At 34.2% G+C, this 19,015-nt stretch overlaps 3 protein-coding genes across 9 annotated transcripts in view; 1 reads left to right on the top strand and 2 right to left on the bottom strand.

The window, feature by feature from the left end:
* The window catches only part of LOC144574318 (subtilisin-like protease SBT1.7), a 53,932-nt gene that overhangs the window by 14,296 nt on the left and 20,621 nt on the right, over positions 1 to 19,015 (top strand). The gene's annotated exons all lie outside the window — the stretch shown is intronic.
* Positions 3,633 to 6,901, bottom strand: LOC144574267 (2-oxoglutarate (2OG) and Fe(II)-dependent oxygenase superfamily protein). 2 transcript variants are annotated; one of them, XM_078324190.1, is made up of 8 exons: positions 6,488 to 6,901; positions 6,262 to 6,378; positions 5,333 to 5,490; positions 5,037 to 5,139; positions 4,513 to 4,608; positions 4,368 to 4,433; positions 4,157 to 4,276; positions 3,633 to 3,886 (listed from the first exon to the last, which is right to left on the bottom strand). In XM_078324190.1, the coding sequence occupies exons 1-8, from the start codon at positions 6,617 to 6,619 to the stop codon at positions 3,797 to 3,799; spliced, it is 882 nt and encodes a 293-aa protein (XP_078180316.1). In that variant the 5' UTR covers positions 6,620 to 6,901; the 3' UTR covers positions 3,633 to 3,796. The 2 variants fall into 2 exon arrangements, with proteins under 2 accessions (XP_078180316.1, XP_078180317.1); XM_078324191.1 differs by having other exon boundaries at positions 3,795 to 4,016.
* LOC144574282 (Chaperone DnaJ-domain superfamily protein) lies at positions 13,241 to 18,088 on the bottom strand. 6 transcript variants are annotated; one of them, XR_013518167.1, is made up of 6 exons: positions 17,738 to 18,088; positions 15,721 to 16,503; positions 15,557 to 15,642; positions 15,266 to 15,400; positions 13,480 to 14,650; positions 13,241 to 13,426 (listed from the first exon to the last, which is right to left on the bottom strand). XR_013518167.1 is itself a non-coding variant. In XM_078324214.1 (5 exons), exons 1-5 carry the CDS (start codon positions 18,059 to 18,061, stop codon positions 14,521 to 14,523), a joined length of 1,458 nt encoding a protein of 485 aa, XP_078180340.1. In that variant the 5' UTR covers positions 18,062 to 18,088; the 3' UTR covers positions 13,249 to 14,520. The 6 variants fall into 6 exon arrangements, 1 of the variants encoding a protein (XP_078180340.1); XR_013518169.1 differs by having other exon boundaries at positions 13,248 to 13,888; positions 14,428 to 14,650; positions 15,557 to 15,656; XR_013518165.1 differs by having other exon boundaries at positions 13,251 to 13,906; positions 14,428 to 14,650.

Genomic DNA, 19,015 nt, shown 5'->3' with positions numbered 1-19,015 from the left:
CACACAATTTATCACCTATAGACTATAGTGAGAGAAAATTAGGTGGAATTTCGTGTATACTCCTAAAAAACATGGAAATTATGTATTTTTCCTCCAAAATTCATTATATCATATTTATCCTTTTAAATTTCAGAAACTAACAATTTTATCCATTTTATTGTCTTTCCTATTTAAACTCAAATTAATTTATGAAATACTCATTTTACTCTTTATTAAAAAAAATACATTTATTAACATTTCTTCTCCCTCTGTGAACCTCAAATAGCTTCCTCCCCACAGCAAGGGTTGTTCAATTTCACATCTTCTCCATTTGGGAGCCTCACATAGCTTCTTCCCTGCAGCAGGGGTTGTTCAATTTCACATCCTAGCATGTTGTTGTTTAATAATCTCTTCTTTCCTTTCTCGACTCTTCTTCTACCGTTATGGTCTTCACAACTCTTTCTCCCTTGTATGAGTTCATTTGCACACACATGACACACCCCAATCTCCAAGGCAATTCCACAAATATTTTCAATTGGTGTCGTCGTGTGAGAAGTATCAATTTTAGAAGTACTTGAGGTCAAGATTTACCAACTTCGCGAACATCTGACACTATATACTTGTCAAATAAAACACTTTTGTCGATTCTCACTCCAACCCATTTTTTATAAAACAACATCTACTTCAAGTTTAGAATTTTTTAAAAGATGGAAGAAGATGACAGCTGGATATAACTTTTCTATAGTTTGGTTATTAAAATCGACCAACATTATATGCTGTAGAAGATAAGAAGAATATGAAGTTTAAAAATCAGTCAAGGAAACAGCTTTATACAATATATCGACAAATAAAATGTAATAATATTACAATTCAAATATATTCATTTTGTATTGGCTACAAAGCATTGAGGGGATATGAGTAGCCGTATGTCCTAAGTCCTAACTCGAGACTGGAAATCAGAATAATAGAAGAAGAAGTTTTGATTGCATTACTCTCGTACTTTGATAGCAGAAAGCAAGGCACCACGATATATATAGTTTTGTTTTTTTAATAAAGGGTAAAATGGAATTTTATAAATTTAAAATAAGATTTAATAGAAAAGACAATAAAATAGATAAATTTGTGAGTTTTTGAACTTTAAAGGATAAATATGATATTATGAACTTTAGAGGGCGTAATATATAATTTTGTTTTTTTAGGGGTATACATGAAATTGCTCCTAAATATTATATATAAGGGTGACATTGTTTTTCAACTGTACTTGGATGGGGTATGGTTTAATAGAACACACAATTCAGTGGCGTAGGAGGATGTAGATTTAAAAAAAAAAAAAAAAAAAAGACATTGTTTTTCAACGTTTTTAATGAGTTATATGGACTTTACTAGAGTAGTTGGGGAGAAACCGTTGGCAGAAAGAAGACATAGTTGCCTGGCGGGGTCCACGAAGGACCTCTTTTATTGGTTGTGATTTGTCAATTTGAGATCCACCAAAAACAATTTTCAAAAAAAAAAAAAAAATCAGGGACCGAGAAACGCATGTGGAAAATAAAATAGTATATATATATATGGTAAAAACCCCGTAGAAATAAACTTTTTTTATTATAAAAATATTTAATTTATAATTAATTATTTTAAATTTTAGGGTAATGTTAGTTTTTGAGAAGCACAGACTTCGTTAATTCCGTATTCAGATTTATTTTTGAAAAGTGTGGATAGCTGTTGAAAAAAAAAAGTTGGATAAGGGAAGGGAGCTAGGATTTTGTAAATAACATTTTCTATTTTGTCTTAATATATATTCATTGAAAAAAAAAAAGGAATGCCAAGTCCGTGGCTCCGTGCCTAAAGATGGGCTCAAGAGTCAACATTTATCACTTCGTTTCCACACTTTTCATTGGAGTGGCAACGAGCTGGGTTCAGCTTGAACTCGTCACAAGTTGGCTTCTTCGAGTCACGAGTGAGTTAATTTTAGAGATCTGAGCTGAAATCTAATCTTGAAATCGTTACGAGTTGGATCTAGCTAACTCGCGAGCTGACAAGCTAGTTTGCTGAGTCTGGCTGGATCTTGTTTAAATAAGAGTATAAAATGCATACAATTTTTTTGGACCGAATTGAACTGAGCTAGACAGTATAAAATGCACACAAAATCATACAAATTCACAAATTGATGTCTAACAAAGCTAGCTCGCGAGCTAACAAACAAGCTAGGCTCCTGCTTGAACTCGTTAATTATGGACCGAATTAGTAGCGAGCTGGCTTATTAACAGCTCGATTCAGTAACAAGCGAACTGTTAGCGAATAAATCAGATGCGAGTCACGCTCGAACCACAACCTACGACATTTTTTGCCACCCCTACTTTTCATACACAAAACTTGATATTTTCATGTCAAATTTTAAGAGCGAATTTAATATTCGTGTTTTTTTTTCGTGACCAGTGTTAGAAAATTTTATCTGATGATCTTATACTTTTCAAATATTGAAATTAGTATAATTATTTCTTAAAAAAATCGGAAAATAAATATATACGTTTTGTTAAGATGCTTCGGTGTATCTGAGAATTCGTATCCTCAGCATTAACTCAAAAGAGAATCTTTTAAATTAATGCATCTCTACCATATGATCAGTTTTAAGATTCGTACAGATTAGATCCCTATTAATATTAAAGGATTCCCTATGTTATTATTGCCAGGAGCTGAATTGATTATGTTTAAAATCATACGGTTGAGATTTATTAACTGAACAGATTTCATTTTGAGTTAATGCAGAGGATACGCGTTCAATATCGAGCACGAATATTGTGAAGAAAAAATATTTTTGTTTAGTTTCTGATCGTCTGATCAGAATCTAGAGTAATCCGGTTCAAGATAAAATGCACAGGTGTGTCTTCAATATTTATGTGAATTTTGATCGGACGGACCAAATCTAAACAGAAATATTATGTTAAATTCGTTGTAATTTGGGCCTAGCCGTTGCTGGTTTGTTTGAACGGGCCAACGGACCTAGACAGAGATGGTAGCAGATAAAAGAAATTGGGCCTAATCGAATCAAGTTCTCTTACTTTTATTTTTCTTAATTTACCACTTAACTCACCTTCTTCCTTCTTCCTTTTGCCTGATACACCTTACCAGATCATCACAGAAATTCTTACATGTTCATAATAATTTTCCAAAACCAGAAACAGCCAGCTTAGCCAATCAGGATTGTGACATGTGTCAATCAACCAAAGCATGATCATCTTCCTTTCTCTTCACCTCATAAAACCGAGACAGAAACAACCGAGAGAAAAACAATTTAAAACTATTCTCAAATCTCAAAACACCATAAAATGTTCAACCAATTTCAATCAAACATATGAACAAATATAACTGCCAACCATCCTTATGGATTAATTGAAACAAGTATCATTACCAGGTCACTTTCAACAAAAAAAATTATTCTTAAATCTATAATTCAAAAACTAAATTCCTAAATCTCAAATTGCAATGATGCATAAATAGTTGCACCTAATAGGTTACACTCAATAACTTGACCATTTTACATGGTTAAGTTATCCTATTTGAAGTAAAAAAAAACTCTCAAAAAAACTACAGCCCTATGATTTGGATAACATTCACTATCAAGTCGTTCAATGGCTGCTACTGCTACACAAATAACATGAATTGACAAACTAAATGCCTTATAAACAAATGAGACTATCTTTTATTTCTTTCAATAATTTAATAATGAAGACTTATACAAGCTAAATATCACAGCTTACAATGAAGGGGATGGCATCAAAATTGACCCCAAAAAATAATTACACAACTAAGAAACTAAAATTTATTTGGAGCCATCTTCTTTATCTCTAATCCATTTCGTAGCAACCCATTTCTCTCCTCTGATCACTGAGCAGCTCCCGTGCAATGAGGTCTTCATGAAAAAGAGGCCCAAAAAAAAAAAAAAATTCAACAATTTGTTTCTTGATATGGAACAATATTTGAATATATATGTGCTGATAAAACCGCAATCCATGGTGCGGAAAAACCTATTGCTCTAATGGCTTAAACCAAAATCAGATGGTGGTTTATTACTGTCTTTAACATTCTAAAAAAGGCTCTCATAAGAAAATAAATAAATTCATGAATTAGTAAATAAATACAAGAAAGAAAGAAGACTTGATTAAGAGGAAAAAATCCCTACCGGGTCGATGGTACCGTTAATCATGAGGGAATAGAACAGCAGGCCGTCACCTTTCCTTGGTTTCACTTTCAAGCCTATACACTTCTCATAGTCATACCCAATATCCATGTTTGCGCCATTCTGTAAATAGGCACATAATTGTTTCATATTTCACATATACAGAGACCCAATGAAAATGAAGAGGAAAATAAAATTAGTAAACTGAACCAACCTCAAAAGGGAACATAGTTTCTCCACCTTCCTCCACATCTGAGAGATAAAGCAAGAAAGATGCCACCTGAGAAGCATACAATTAGTACGCAAATCACACAAATAGAGACACTCTGGGGTAAAAACAAAAAACAAATTGACAGTACCCTTTGGCTCTGTTGTGGGCCATATTCGGCTGGGTTGAAAGCATCATAATGAGAGGCATAGTGTTGGCCCAATTCATACCGTAATACATTGAAAGCCTGAGAAATTGATATTCAGTTAGAGCAAAAGAAAGAAAAATCAACAGAATGTAACTCACAAAACATGGCAGTTCTCTTCTCCACCCTTGTAAAACCTCAGCAAATTTATACAGTCCTGCAAAGGGGATTTCCTTTGCAGCCCAATAAAGGAATGGATATATCGTATTTACCCTTCTCTCATACTATTCCTCTCATCCATGTATATGGAAAATGTACCATGCAAATTTGGGCCATAGTTTTTAAAAACGTCTATGAAATCTAACTTAAAAATATATAATTCATACACATTTATGCAAAAACCCATGTCAACATTGTCAATTATATTACATGTTGTCCAATCAGATATGGTCACGTTAGAGGGTAAACCTCAGGTCAGGTTGAGTCAGGTAACAATTAAGGTCTCTAATTTTAAAAGGGTATGTAAGTACCTCTCCATGCTCTCGAGGTATCATTGTAACCTTAGCTATTTTCTTCTCAACCCATGCTAGTGATCCACTGGGATCTTGTGATGCACTCAGAAATGCCCCAGAACTGTTCCAAGATCAGTTTTGTAATTAAATTAACACTCATTTAGACCAATTGTCAAAAGGGAAAACTGGATTTTTACAGTCAAATGCCAGAAGACCGCATTAAAACCAAAAGAAGGCCTGTTTTTTTTCACATATTCAGCAATAAGTCCTATAATAAAGCACAAAACAAAATCATAAGCTGGTATCAATTGTACCTGGTGCGTATACCCTTGGTTGTTTCTTCAGTTTCTCCTTTTCTCAGAGCCAAAGTGGAAGGTCTCAGCTTTGTCTTGGCAAGTCTTACTATTGCTTCGCATTTTTCTGAGGATGCAAAATTTGGGAAATACAAAGCACGGGGTTTCCAGCTCAAAACCTTAAACAAAGGATTTACTTCAGAAAATCCCATCAAATAAAATGCAATAAATAGATATACATTTAAAACTTAGGACGGAATTAAAAATTCAGATTTTTCAGAATTCCATTTTATTTAATCTCAAACATTCAGTAAATATATTACTTTCATTCTTAATTAAGCACTCGCTTGGCGCGATTTGCTATATATAGCGTTCTAGTCATTTTCCTGCAACAAAATTAGTAATCTAAACCTTAAATAAATTTTTATTACAGATATGACTTTACTTCGCTAATTTACCAGTGTCTTCAGGGGCGGACCCAGCTTAGTCCAAGGGGGTTCAACTGCCTCTCCCTGGATTTTGAAATTTTATACAAATTTATAGGTTCAGACCAACTTTGCCCCCCTCTGGAATTTTATTTGCCCCCCTCTAGATTTTTGGTTTGTAATTAATGTTAAATTTAGGGTTAAAATTATGATAAATTTCTTAAATTCTAATTGGTAATTGAGATTAGAAGTCAAAGTATTGGAAATTAGAAGTCAGGCCATTATAAACTAGAAATTAGAACATTGTTTTTTATCTAGTACCCGATTAGTTAATGGGTTTGAATCCGATTAACTATTCAAATCCGATTCGTTATTTTCTTGCCCCTCCCTGACGAAAATCCTGGATTCGCCCTGAGTGCCTTAACATCGAGCACCAAGGTATTCAGAGTTGCAGACCTGATACCAATCAGTTACAAAGACCCTCCAAAGTGAATTATGTTTCAGAAAAGGAAACAAAATATATACCTGGAAGGGAATAGAAGATGCATGAGGATCTCCGGTTATCCCATGCTGCATTGCCGGCCAATCGGACCCCAGCTCTTCCAATCGCCTCACATTCCCTACTCCTTCACTTGACACACCCTTTTTCAAGCCATAACCATATTCAAAATGAGAAACTAACCAGACCAGCCACAATTCCAATTTCAATTTAGGCGATAAATCAGATCAGGAGGCGCTTCGAATTCCGTACCTGGGAGAAGAGCATGGAAGCGAAGAAACCGGAGAAGAAGAAGAGAAAACAGGAGAGTAGAGCAAGCGGAAACCCGATCTTGGCGTGTAGAAAAGTCTTCCATGGCGATCTCACCTTGTAATTCTCCTTCATCGATTCAATTGGCTACTTCCCGATCGTAAGTAATTTTCGCTCTCTGAAAGTTAGTTTGAATCTCCTATATAGAGAGAGAAGTCAAGTCCGAGAAAGTGAAAAGGGACAATAATCTGGCTTTGTTTACCGTTAAGCGCGTAGAATGGTTTCCTGGGAAGAAAACCTGGGGCGGGACGGGATGAGGCAAGCCTAATTGAATCTTGCCAAAGGGTCGTTGCTGAATTCCTTCGTCATAACTGCAAAAGTCGTATTTAAGTCGCAAATCCAACAGCGATCTGATTTGATGTAGATGAATTTTTTAATTTGATTTGAGATTTTAAGGGGACAGATGGAGAATTTTCAAACAGGGACCGCTGCCCAGGTCTGTAGAGGTGCAAACGGATCGGATAATGGTAAAATTATCTCTGTATCAGTGTTTATTTTTTGGATATAGACATCGATTAGATATTAGATGAATATGGATTAGATATTAAATGGATAGGGATGCAGATACAAATATCTATTTTTCATAATAATAAATTAGAAGCGTCTAATTGTTCATAGTCTTTTGTCCACCATTTGTTCACAGCTTTAATTTGCGCGAATACTGTAAAATTACTTCTACATGTTATATAATTATACAATATATCACATAAAATATATCAGTTAATCACAAAACATCCAGCAACTATTTGAAGTGGTCCCATGATAGTTAGAAAAAAATTGCAACTTGCACAACAGGACAAGATAAATGTACTTTCAAACTGTACTTCGAAAATTACAGTTATAGGAAGTTATTGACAGTTAGAGTTAGTTATTAGCGGTTATTGGCAGTTAGAGTTAATTATTAGCGTCCGCACTGGGTTGAATCTTGTATACTGTAAAATTGAATCTTGTATACTGTAAAATTGAATCTTGTATATAGTAAAATTTTCAATTGAATCTTGTATACTGTAAAATTGAATTTTGTATACTGTAAAATTGAATCTTCTACACAGTAAAATTTACAATTGAATCTTGTATACTGTAAAATTGAATCAGTAGAACTGTAAAATTGAATCTTGTATACAGTAGAATTTTCAATTGAATATTGTTCGGATGAGTAAGAAGCATCTTTATCATTTCTTTCTTTCAGATTTTCACAAGATGAATATTGTAAAATTAACAAATCAATATTCCATATCGCCTTTCTATCATCTCTTTCCTTCAGATTTCCACAAGATGAATACTGTAAAATGACAAGATGAATACTGTAAAATTAACGGGGCAATACTATAAAATTAACAGATCAATACTCCATATCGCCTCTCTATCATCTCTTTCTTCCATATTTTCACAAGATGAATACTGTAAAATGACAAGATGAATACTGTAAAATTAACAAGGCAATACTGTAAAATTAATAGATTAATACTCCATATCGCCTCTCTATCATCTATTTCCTCCAGATTTCCACAAGATGAATACTGTAAAATGACAAGATGAATACTGTAAAATTAACGGGGCAATACAGGAAAAATTAACATGTCAATACTCCATATCGCCTCTCTATCATCTCTTTCCTCCAGATTTCATTTGAAATGCTAGATCTGTTACTGCATACAACAAAAACAACAAATTCAACAGAAATAACTTACTAGATTTGAATTTTGCCGTGCTCTTCAACAAAAACAACTTCTATTCAATTGCGCTCCACGATTGAAGGTTCCATTGCGATCATGTATAAAAAATCGAAGATGCTGTCGAAGCACTACTCGTCTTGGTAGCGACGGAATCCAAAGCAACTTTTACGATTTCTCCTTTGATTATCGATATCTTGATGAGAGAGTTCGTCAATAGCAATCAATAGCAATAATAAGAAATACTGGAAAGAACGGAGGGAGGAGAGAGATTTCTCCTTTGATTATGATTTCTCCTTTGAAATACTGGAAAGAACGGAGGGAGGAGAGAGATCAATAGCGATAATAAGAAATTTGTTTATATACGCGAATTTCAGTTATGTGGGGACCGGAGTCGTTAAAACAAGTTAAACGGGAGTTGGATAAAGTTGTGGACAAATGATGGACAAAATTCAGTGGACAGAAACATTTTCTCTAATAAATTATACAATTTGTTTTATGATATATATTAAACTAGAGGAGGGCTCAAATGCCTTCATTTTTTGTATCTCCACCATGTTTTCATTTTTTAAAACTTTAATAACTCAAAATTTAAAACTTAAAAGTCAAAATAAAACCGTTAGATGTGATCTATGTTATTTTCTTTGGACCTGTTCGGCTGGACTATAATAGAGGAATAGAGTGGAATTAAGACTTTATTTTCACTGAACAGACTATGAATTAGTTGGATTAAAGAATAGGGAATATAACTTTTTCCCAACTTTCAATTCCAGGTGAGGGGTGGAATTAACTTTTGAGTCGGAATAGAGAATTAATTGAGACTTTTTTACCCCTGTTTGATTCCATTTACGCTGATGTGGCATTAGGCCTCTATTTTTTTATTGTCTCATTTCTTCTTTCTTTGCACGGTTCCAGAGGAGAGAGGATGTTTCTCCTCCGCTGATTGTGAGTCCGTTCTCCGGCGACTCTTCGAGAGAACACCGAATCAAAGGTTAGAAATATACTCTTCTCAATTTTCTCTTCTAAACGAGATAGTGATGCCTCAGTTCAGTACAACGAGTATCTTCGTTCTTCATCTTTGTTCTCTTCTTTTGAAAGATGATGACTCGAAATGAGACTACTAACTTTTAGTATATATAAATATATACTTAGTTACCCTAATGCTACTCTGTCGGATTACAAGCGCATAATCCTATCGTGTAGTAGTATCGGGTGTCGATCCATAGGGATAGATCTTAGTAGTTTAATAACAATAACACTAGTCTAGGTTCTTCGGGTTTGTTTGGATTGTGTGAATACTAATAATAATTGGTAAATATTAATCATAATAGGTGCAGTTTGATTTTACAGTTTACTCTGGCGAATTTATAGGTGGAGATGCTAATTGTTGTAAACCAAGTTTGGAGAACCTCTAGGATTTTGTACAAATTCCTTCTAATTAACTCAATACAATATTTATGGTACTCATGTCTACCGGTATACGGCCTTCTGTCACTGCCGCATACGGCCTCGCCTACGGCCTTCTATCACTACCGCATGTGATATAGACCACCCCGCAGAGTAGAGCCGCATACCGGTACTATTATTCCTTACGGATTACTTGGGTTCGATTCTATAGGTATTTGAAAGGTTCTCCAACTCTAAGTTCGGCTTGTAGGGAACAATTCTGATTATCACAGGATATAATATAATTAAACCACTCACACTAATCTAATTAATTATATTCCCCTATTACTCGCTAAGTAATAACCCTAAACCCTATTCATTACAAGTAATAAATAAATTCCTAATTAAATCTCGAGATGTTATCTAATCTATGTCCTGCCAAGGGATTCTACTGGGTTCGAACCATCTTCCACTCGTCTATCCCTTCAGCCTGATGTGGTGGTGACTGTGCGACTATCCCTTCCATCGAGCCATCTTCCACCCGTCTTCCACCATGCATCGCCATCGACCACTTGTGGAGAATAGCGCAACCTCCTCGAATATCTCCACGACTTCTGCCCAGCCAAGTCGCTTCTCTCTGTTGCTGTTAGGTTAATTCAAAGAACTGAACTAAACTGAGTTGATTTATATTTTGTAGTTTTTTTTTTTCAATTAAGTTATGCATCTTTTGAGTAAACCATTTTAAGTTGGTTTTTATGGATATTCTCTTGCAACTATTTTATGTGTATTATCTTTTGTTCTTTCTTTTCAGAAAAATTAACAATGGCATGTTTGGAGAATATTCTTGATTTGAAGCTGCAAAATTTTTTTATTGAGTTTGAATATAGTTGGATGCTTGTATCAACTGGGCAGTAAAAGTGAATATATGCATGTGGTTATGATAATAGAGTTGTGATATTAGATGTATGCTTTATCAATGTAAACTGGGGTTGCTCCATGATTCTTTATTTTTGGCTGGATCCATACAAATAAATCATACAAATCAAAATATGATTGTTTGAATGATCCAGTCTATTCAATTTTAAGTTTTTTTTAGACGACGATTTGATTGTTTGATTTATTTGTATGGGTTCGATTTAAAAATTATAATATTTTGACTTTGTTGATTAAAATATGACTAAATCATACAAATCAAATGAATTGAACACTATTGTGTGTATTTAGTACATTTTTACATTGAGATTCTGTTAAGCATATCGAATTAACTATTTAAAATTAAAAAAAAAATACGAACTCAATTATAAGGACGGACTACGGATCCGTATCCTCCCAGGTGAAACGGACGGTCCAGATTTAATATCAGCCGGTGCCCGCTCAAAATTGAAACGGACGGTCCAGACGGACTACCGTGCCTCACCCGTACTTTAATCCGCTCCAAAGTCTACGGGTTTCAACTAAAAAAAAAAAAAACAAATCCGCTCCAAAGTTACGGTGAATTTGGAACGCTTCAAATAAAATTGAAAGACTTAATTTGAATACCTCGAAACTTTCAGATTGACCGGTCATACGAGTAACTGTCCATACTCCATAGCAAATTGCGGCACAGATTCAGTCTTTTTATTTATTTATTTTTTCGAAATCCGTGTAAATTGAATTTCAAAATATCTTCTTTTTTTGAGAAATGCAGGTGGAACAGTTCTCTAAAACTGCTTTATTCGTTTTTTACCCTCGAGCAGCTCGTAGCCGTAGCACAGGAAAAGCATAATGGTTTAGTTAATGTTGAAGGGAGGTAGCACAGTTAGTTAAGAAAAAAATTATAGAACTGTTGTATCTGAAGGTTGAGAGTTTAATTATTTTTTGCGGCCTCGTTATAAAGGTTTTAAAAAAAAATGTTGGCACATTGATCAATAATTTAATTCGAATCCTTAATGACATGCTTTTAATTGTTATGTATGAAATGAATAGATGTCCCGGACTGCTGAATTTTTTTTTTTATAAACCATAATTAAAAAAATTATGAAACTAACATAATCACTTCTTCTTCCTTTTTACAAAAATTATAAGAATTGAAATATCATTTCGGTCCTGAATTTTTTTTTTTTTTTTGACCGAAATGGTAATTCGGTCCCAAATATTTTCACAATTTTTCAACGTATTTTTTTCTGTGAAAACGAATGGGACTGGAATAGCAATTCGGTCCCCAAAAAAAGGAACCAAAATGACATCTCAATTCTTATGATTTTTGTAAAAAACAAAGAAATCAAATTGGTTTGGTAAATTTTTTTTTTTTATTTATGGTTTCTAAAAAAATCCGGACTGCTCCCTGTTGGTACTAAAAGTCAATTTATTCAAATCGTATTCGCATTTCAGTTTTGAATTCTAATTAATATTCATTTAACATCGGTCAATAAGAATATAAATACGAATATGACTTTAGCATTTTTCGTTTCATTATCTGTGTAAATCACAGTTTTAATAGATCCGAATAGGCTATTTATCAGTTATAATACCGAAAGATCCAATCTGATTTGATAATTGACGGAGACGAACTAGAATTTTTTTTCTTTAAAAAAAAAGTTCCACAGGGTCGCAATTTTTTCTTTCAAAAAATATTTCAAAATTTACAACTTATGTGCTTCTCTCACCAGTCACCACCCACTAAAATGATTTTGTTTCTCTCAAATTTCATTCAGGAAAGAATAGTAAATATGGTAAATATGTCATGTGTCAAATTTGAACCAACTCAAAAATCATTCAGCTTTCCATCAAACAATTTTAAATATTTGTACGGTCAAATTTAAACAATTTAAATGTATCATAAATATGAGGAGAGATTCAATTACAACATTTAAAAGTTACATCTTACTACAACTTAGTTTTGCAAATTTTAAAATCCAAACAGTCGATTCAAACCGCTCAACATGTGTTTGAATATTAAATTTTACATTTTTTTAACTTTTTACTATTTATTAAGTATTTTACAAAAACTAGTCAAAATTCAGATCATTGAATTTTGTATCTATCTTAATAAATAGTAAAAAAATTCAAAAAAAATATAAAATTTGATATGGAAGCAAATTTTATTGTGGAGATCATGTTGAACAGTTTGAATCAACGATTTGAACTTTAAAAATATAGAAAATGATTGTGGTAACTTTGTAGTAACTCAAAATTGTGGTAATCGGATCCCTCCATAAATATTGAATAAATACTATAGACTATAATTGCTCTTTTAGATAATATAAATGATTGCATAGCATGTCATCATTAACTTCATATAAAAGGCCATAATGATAAAACTTAATTGAAAATCCAATATTATTATTTAAAACCTACAATGACATATTAATTTCAAGGAAAGGAGGAAACTTTTATGATGATAACCCGTAAAACTTTGCCGCGCGGCAAACATAGTTGTTTTTAAAGACTGCACCGGATAATACTTTACCAAACCCAAAAAATGTTAACAGTCACTAAGAAAACCAAACTCCAAAGCAACAATTCAGTACAAACTTGTAATTCTGCAAAGAAGAAAGCAGAACCATTCTCAGACTCAGCCGAAAACCCACAAACCTATTGTTCTATCTCAAACAAGACTGGTACTGGTACTGGCTTTGGTAACAAACCTAGTGTTACAGCTTTGATCTCTAGAGCAACAAAAATTATTCATTACAATCATTCTCCAGCTAACAAAAATTATGACCTCCATAAAAGGTATGCCAACGTTATCCAATACTTTGATAAAATTGAACCATAAATGGACAAAAAAATGGAAATATTAGAGAAGAATTAAATCAGAACAACAAAAATGGAAAAGATGAACCTGGCTGATAATGGTAAGGTGCGAGTGTGAACTTTTCAAATGGAAAAATGAACATGACAGAGAATTCAGTAAAAGAGTAAGAAGAGTAAACCAGATGCTCCACAGATCCACTTTGTAAAAAGTTTTGAGGGCACCGCTTGATCTACTTCTCATCAGGAAAGACATTTCATAGAAAATTTCAAACTGGAACCATTGTCATAAGACAATGATGCAGATTCAACTAGGCACCATGTTTAATTGTCCACTCGACCTCCGATGCGACCAAAATCATGCACCTGACTACTATGTTAGCCAACCACTCATTCAACATCAATCTCTTTCAAGCGAGTAACATCAACAGGTGCGCAGTTGTTGAGAGGGCGTAAAGATTCAACCTGCTCTGTGTTGACAAGATTGCAGCACTACTCAGACCAACTCACACACATGCAAGGTGCCTCTAATGGCAAATGGTGAAAACCATAGCTGCACTTCAGCATAGCACTGAAATACTATTACACCACCAATAAGAAACACATCAAATACATGTTATAGAGACTATTAAATAACACCCAGTAAATTCTCATATTTGCAACCTAATTGAGAGATTTATTGTGATGATGCATGGTCCTCTTTATCCTCTACGTGCCATTATGCCAATAATATTGCCCCTATTTTTACTAGCATGCTATTTAACTTTTGGTAAGCACGGATTGAACTAGAATCAACTGATTGAACTTAATGTTGGATTTCAACCGTACTAAATGTTTGGTTTCCAATTTGTACAAAATTGTTCTCAGTAGATGTTACCGAGTTAACACTCAAAAAGAGGGATGATCCACCTTTTTGGCTGAAATGACGTTTGTTCTTAGGGGCCATTGTTATTTGTAAATATCCAAGAGACCTGTGATATCAATTGCATATTTGATATTGGGCATGATTTTAAGATATGTAGAGAAGTTGGTATAATTTGCAATAAAAAAAGCCAATATTTACAATTAACGGAAGAATCATGATAAACCTGCCTTTATCCTGCTTCGCTAAGATATACAAGAAATTGCATGGCAGACTTGGCTCATAACCAGCAACTTGTATATAAAACTATACCATCTTTTTCATTAGAAGAACCTCTTGCACCATCGAGCAAGAAGATCAAAATTCGGTATACTCCATTTCCTTCTCTGAGTTTCCTCAAGATCTAATGATCTATAGGCAAGCGCCATTAAGTACATTGCTGGGTGTAATCTCCTGCATTCACAAAATTACAAAGGTTCTTAGATAATAAGATAATTGAAAAGTTTATACTACTACTACTACTACTACTACTATATATCAGAAAACAACTCTCGGGATTGCTGAAACCAAATTTCCCAGCTTTTCTTAAATATGCAAACTATATCTACTGTAAAAGAACGTATGTCTATGTAGTGTACACTTTATGGAGCAGAAATAAACTAAAATGTAAAATAGTAGCATGTAAAAGACGGTATCCTACTGAAATAATATGTTCTGCAAATCATATCCAACAGGATACGTGCTAAAAAATTAATGGCCAAATTAATGATTATCTCAAACATCCCAACAGATTAAAGGATCAATCAACCTGTATAGTACGGACACAGTCAAACCTCATTGATATGACTTTTAAACTCCTAGATATACAAATCATAAGCATTGAATTATAAAAGCTTGTTATTAATATGAAATGTATGCAAAAGGTCTTATTCTAAACTGAAATTGTCAGGAAAAAATGTAAAATAACCAGCAAAATGGAGAATACTTTCAGAAGTTTGTGTTTCTGCTACCAGCAAAACAATAATAGAAGAATTTGTTTAAACAAAGAATGACTTAGGGTACATATACTTTTCAGTAAAGTCAGCAAAAGAATCCCAATGTCTCGGGGACAACACAGTTTTGCCTTTTTTGTCTCTGCCAAATGTCTCCACATACCAGCCACCTATGTCATGCATGTCACACCTTGGCTCAAACAGCCAGTATCTACAACACCAAACCATTAAACACAACACTTCAAATTAACAAACAAAATAATAACTAAAAAACCTAAGGGTTTAAGGTTTCGGGTTTCGGGTTTCGGGTTTCAGGTTTCGGGTGGTAGCAAGCAATGGATCAAAGATATAAAGAAAAGAAACATACCTGCTAGGTGGTAGGCGTGCCCGACTAGACCGGCACTCACAAATTGAAACTTCACCCCCAACCCGATACCAGTGCATATGCTTAACCTAGAGGTATAAGACTTCAGTACATACATCAGTAAATGAAAAACAACCAAGAGAAGACAGATATGCTGGTGTACATACCAGCAAAGTTCTGTGCTTCATAATCATGTGTGTTTTGGTACCATCTGCATCATAAACTGTACATGACCCTTCTTCGCCACCGGTCTCTAACCCAGTAATGGTACCCAGCAAAACCCGCTCTCTGACCAAGTTACACGAATTCAATTGATCCGCAAGTAGAAATACATGTATGTGGTCATCCAACTCGGCATTCCTCTCGTCTATGCAACTACACTTTTGCTTCCTACTTGCTGTAGCCACCATTTTCCCACATATATGCAACTCAAGATCCTTGTATGCATCAGATGATCTCACCTCTTGTTGGTGAGTGTCTGCACCTTTTTCTATACTGATGAAATTATTTTGACATTTATGAGACAACCTTTTAATGCTATCATCTACTACATAAACTATACCAAATAAATCTCGGCCATAAACCAAATGCAACAGCTCAGAGGTGTCATAAACTGATCTCTCTTCAGCCTCGAAACAATCTGGGAGAAGATCCATGGAACCAACATCAGGCCCATAATAGGCAGAGCGGATTGCAGAGAATAGTTCATTTTCAAGTTTGTCGAGGTAGGTTGATCCTTCAGCAATTCGATTGTGAGAAATGATGTCGTCTATGGTCCGTCGATACCATTTCAGCCACTCAACCACATTGCTCTCTTTTGTGAATACAATTGATTGATTAGTCTTGTATGTTGTGTACATATTACGAGGACGATTTTGGTTATTCGTTGCTCTTTTCTGAGAGAAGAGAAAGGTGTCGTAGTGAGCCCTTTTCTTAGAATCTGATAGAATCTGAAATATAATGGAAAAAATCAGTTAGGAAAGTAAAGCCATGCCAGTTTGGTAAAGTGCAAGTTATGGTAACTTTGGTATACATACATGGGGCTTACAAGCTGTATCACATAATGATATGTTTTTTCAATGATATTTTTCTAATCCTTCTGTTAATATACCCAAATGGGCATTTTAATCAATACTGGTAATAGACATCATCGGAATAAACCAGTGCTATAAATGCCTAACCGAACCTGTGTTTGCAACCAAAATAAACTGGACCCGGATACCGTTCCAGTTTGGTTTGTTTAGGAGACTGTTTATGTTATTGAACTGGTAAAAAACGGATTAATTGACCAATCCTGGTAACTCATTTTAAAAAAAAAAAAATCGGTTTTAAACATGTTTAGATTTTGAGGTTTCTTTTTGTGCGCTAAATGAAAGAGGGAGAGTAATAGGGGATGACTATATAGGCTCCTAGATGCAGAGAAATGCACAATAGCTAGGATTTGTTGTCTTATAAAATTTGCACATTAGATCTCAAATATTTCACATATTGTAAAAGAATCAATTATGTATAGTATAAAAGCTACATCTATTTGTGTATATTTATTTATTAAAAAAAACAATTGCCATTCTTTTACTATTCATTCTAATTTACGTAAATTTTTATTGAAGCCCTTTATCTTTTATTAAGGACTTAATTTACTGATATTACAAAATAGCCTACTGATAATTATCAAATAAAAATAATTTTTTTTTAGTTGTTATATTCTTCCACCTAAAGGAAAAACATTCAGTTCGTCTGTTAATAAAATCACTATTTTCATTTTATTTGGATATTAAATTTTAAAAAACATCTATAAATTCGGTATTATATTACATTATTGAATATGTATATGCATATGTATGTGTGAATTTATACCGATACCATGTAAGAATTTATATAAACCAGCAATCGAACTGCTTGACCCAGCAGTCTGACCGGTAAACCATTGACCCCGCACCTTTATTAGTTTGTGGTCTGGTCCGGTTCTGATAACATTGGAATAAATAAATAAATAAATGAAACCAACATTGCAAAATTCCAACTTTCCGCTATTACTTACAAATCCTTTACAAGATCATTAGAGAGAGCTCAGCTTGCTCAGCACTAGTGAACATTAGAGTTTCAACTAAGATCATGCAGGCCAAATGATGTAGAAATGCATCAAATAATGTCAAACATTGATCGTACATCCAATTGAATTACCTCATAAGCAGCTAGAATTTGAATAAATTGTTGCGATGCAGCCGAACTATTGTCTAAATTTGCCACAACATCAGGATGGGTTTCCTTGGCGAGTTTTCTAAACGAAGATTTGATCTCAGCGAAGGAGCTGGATTGAGAAACACCTAAAACCTCGTAGGCGCTCTTTCCAGTGAAATTCTCCCATTCCAAGGATTGATTGTCACTGCTGGTGCTGAGACTTTGGCTCGGTTTGAAGAGATTGCCCCTCAGGCGATAATGGAGGAGCGAGATTGGTTCAGAGAGGAAAGATCGTAGTGCGGTGGAATTCCTTGCTCGCAACGCCATGAGGGCGGTGGAAAGAGTGGTAAGGGAATGGAGGAATTCGTATCCCCTCAGGTTTCGGTTACCTGACTGAGTAGAATTAAATCGAACGGTCCTAAAATGATATTTGTAACTTGGCACGCATCTCGAAGCACAATAATACTGCCCCTATTGCCATTTCGATCACCTACCGGATTAAATTAAATCTGGACCGTCCATTTCAATTGTGTTGAGTCAGGTACCTGCGAGGATACGGATCCGGGAAGGGAGAGAGGTGACGTGGCGGAGTTCATTTTATTAATTTATATTTGTTTTCCTGTAGGTGGAGTTCTGGGCCTTCTGGCAGAGTCAGCTCAGTACTTCAAGTTTTAATGGGCCTAAATTCTATAACCAGTCTGGTCTGTTTAATAAAACTTTTGAGAGAAAACGAGGGATTTTCTTTGTAATTATGGTTTTCTTTGCATGAAGAACTTAGTAATTCTCTCTACATCCAAAAACTGAAAATCCTGGGGTTACATAGGGGGCGTTCATCAGTTCGATTCGGTTCAATTCAAACCGATTTAGAATTGATAAATTAAAGTATTATTTGGTTTTCTAAAATCAAACCAAAATCAAACCGAAATAGAATATGAACTGAATAAGAACTGGACCGAAATAGGATAATAATCATAGAAATAATTTTTTTGTTATTTTTTTGAATTATTTTACATATGAATTTAAAAAATTTGTTTGGTTCAGTTTAACCGGTATTAAAACAAAATAAGCAATATACAATTATACATTATGTCGTAATTTTTGAATTTTTTTAAATGTTTGGCTCGGGTGGGGTGTCAGTTTAAAAAATTGCAGTCAGTTCGGTTTAATTAATTTTCAAATTTTTAAATCAAACTGAACTATTAAATTGGTTTTAAAAAATCAACCGAACTGTTTCATTTAACCGGAAAAACCGAACCGTTTAAATCGGACTCTTGCAGTTTG

This window comes from Carex rostrata, chromosome 22 (assembly GCF_964058835.1).
Source record: "Carex rostrata chromosome 22, lpCarRost1.2, whole genome shotgun sequence".
In the NCBI taxonomy this organism is placed as follows: domain Eukaryota; kingdom Viridiplantae; phylum Streptophyta; class Magnoliopsida; order Poales; family Cyperaceae; genus Carex; species Carex rostrata.
The sequence above is the reverse complement of the archived record's forward strand: the minus strand, read 5'-3'. Positions and strand labels throughout refer to the sequence as shown.

Coding starts and splice junctions, on each gene's coding strand:
- LOC144574282 (XM_078324214.1), bottom strand. CDS start 18,061: ATGGCGTTGCGAGCAAGGAATTCCACCGCACTACGATCTTTCCTCTCT. Junction 15,643..15,720: donor TGAAGCACAGAACTTTGCTG/GTATGTACACCA, acceptor TTATACCTCTAG/GTTAAGCATATGCACTGGTA. Junction 15,401..15,556: donor GCACGCCTACCACCTAGCAG/GTATGTTTCTTT, acceptor TTGGTGTTGTAG/ATACTGGCTGTTTGAGCCAA.
- LOC144574267 (XM_078324190.1), bottom strand. CDS start 6,619: ATGAAGGAGAATTACAAGGTGAGATCGCCATGGAAGACTTTTCTACAC. Junction 6,379..6,487: donor CTTCCATGCTCTTCTCCCAG/GTACGGAATTCG, acceptor GGCTTGAAAAAG/GGTGTGTCAAGTGAAGGAGT. Junction 3,887..4,156: donor TTAACGGTACCATCGACCCG/GTAGGGATTTTT, acceptor TTTTTCATGAAG/ACCTCATTGCACGGGAGCTG.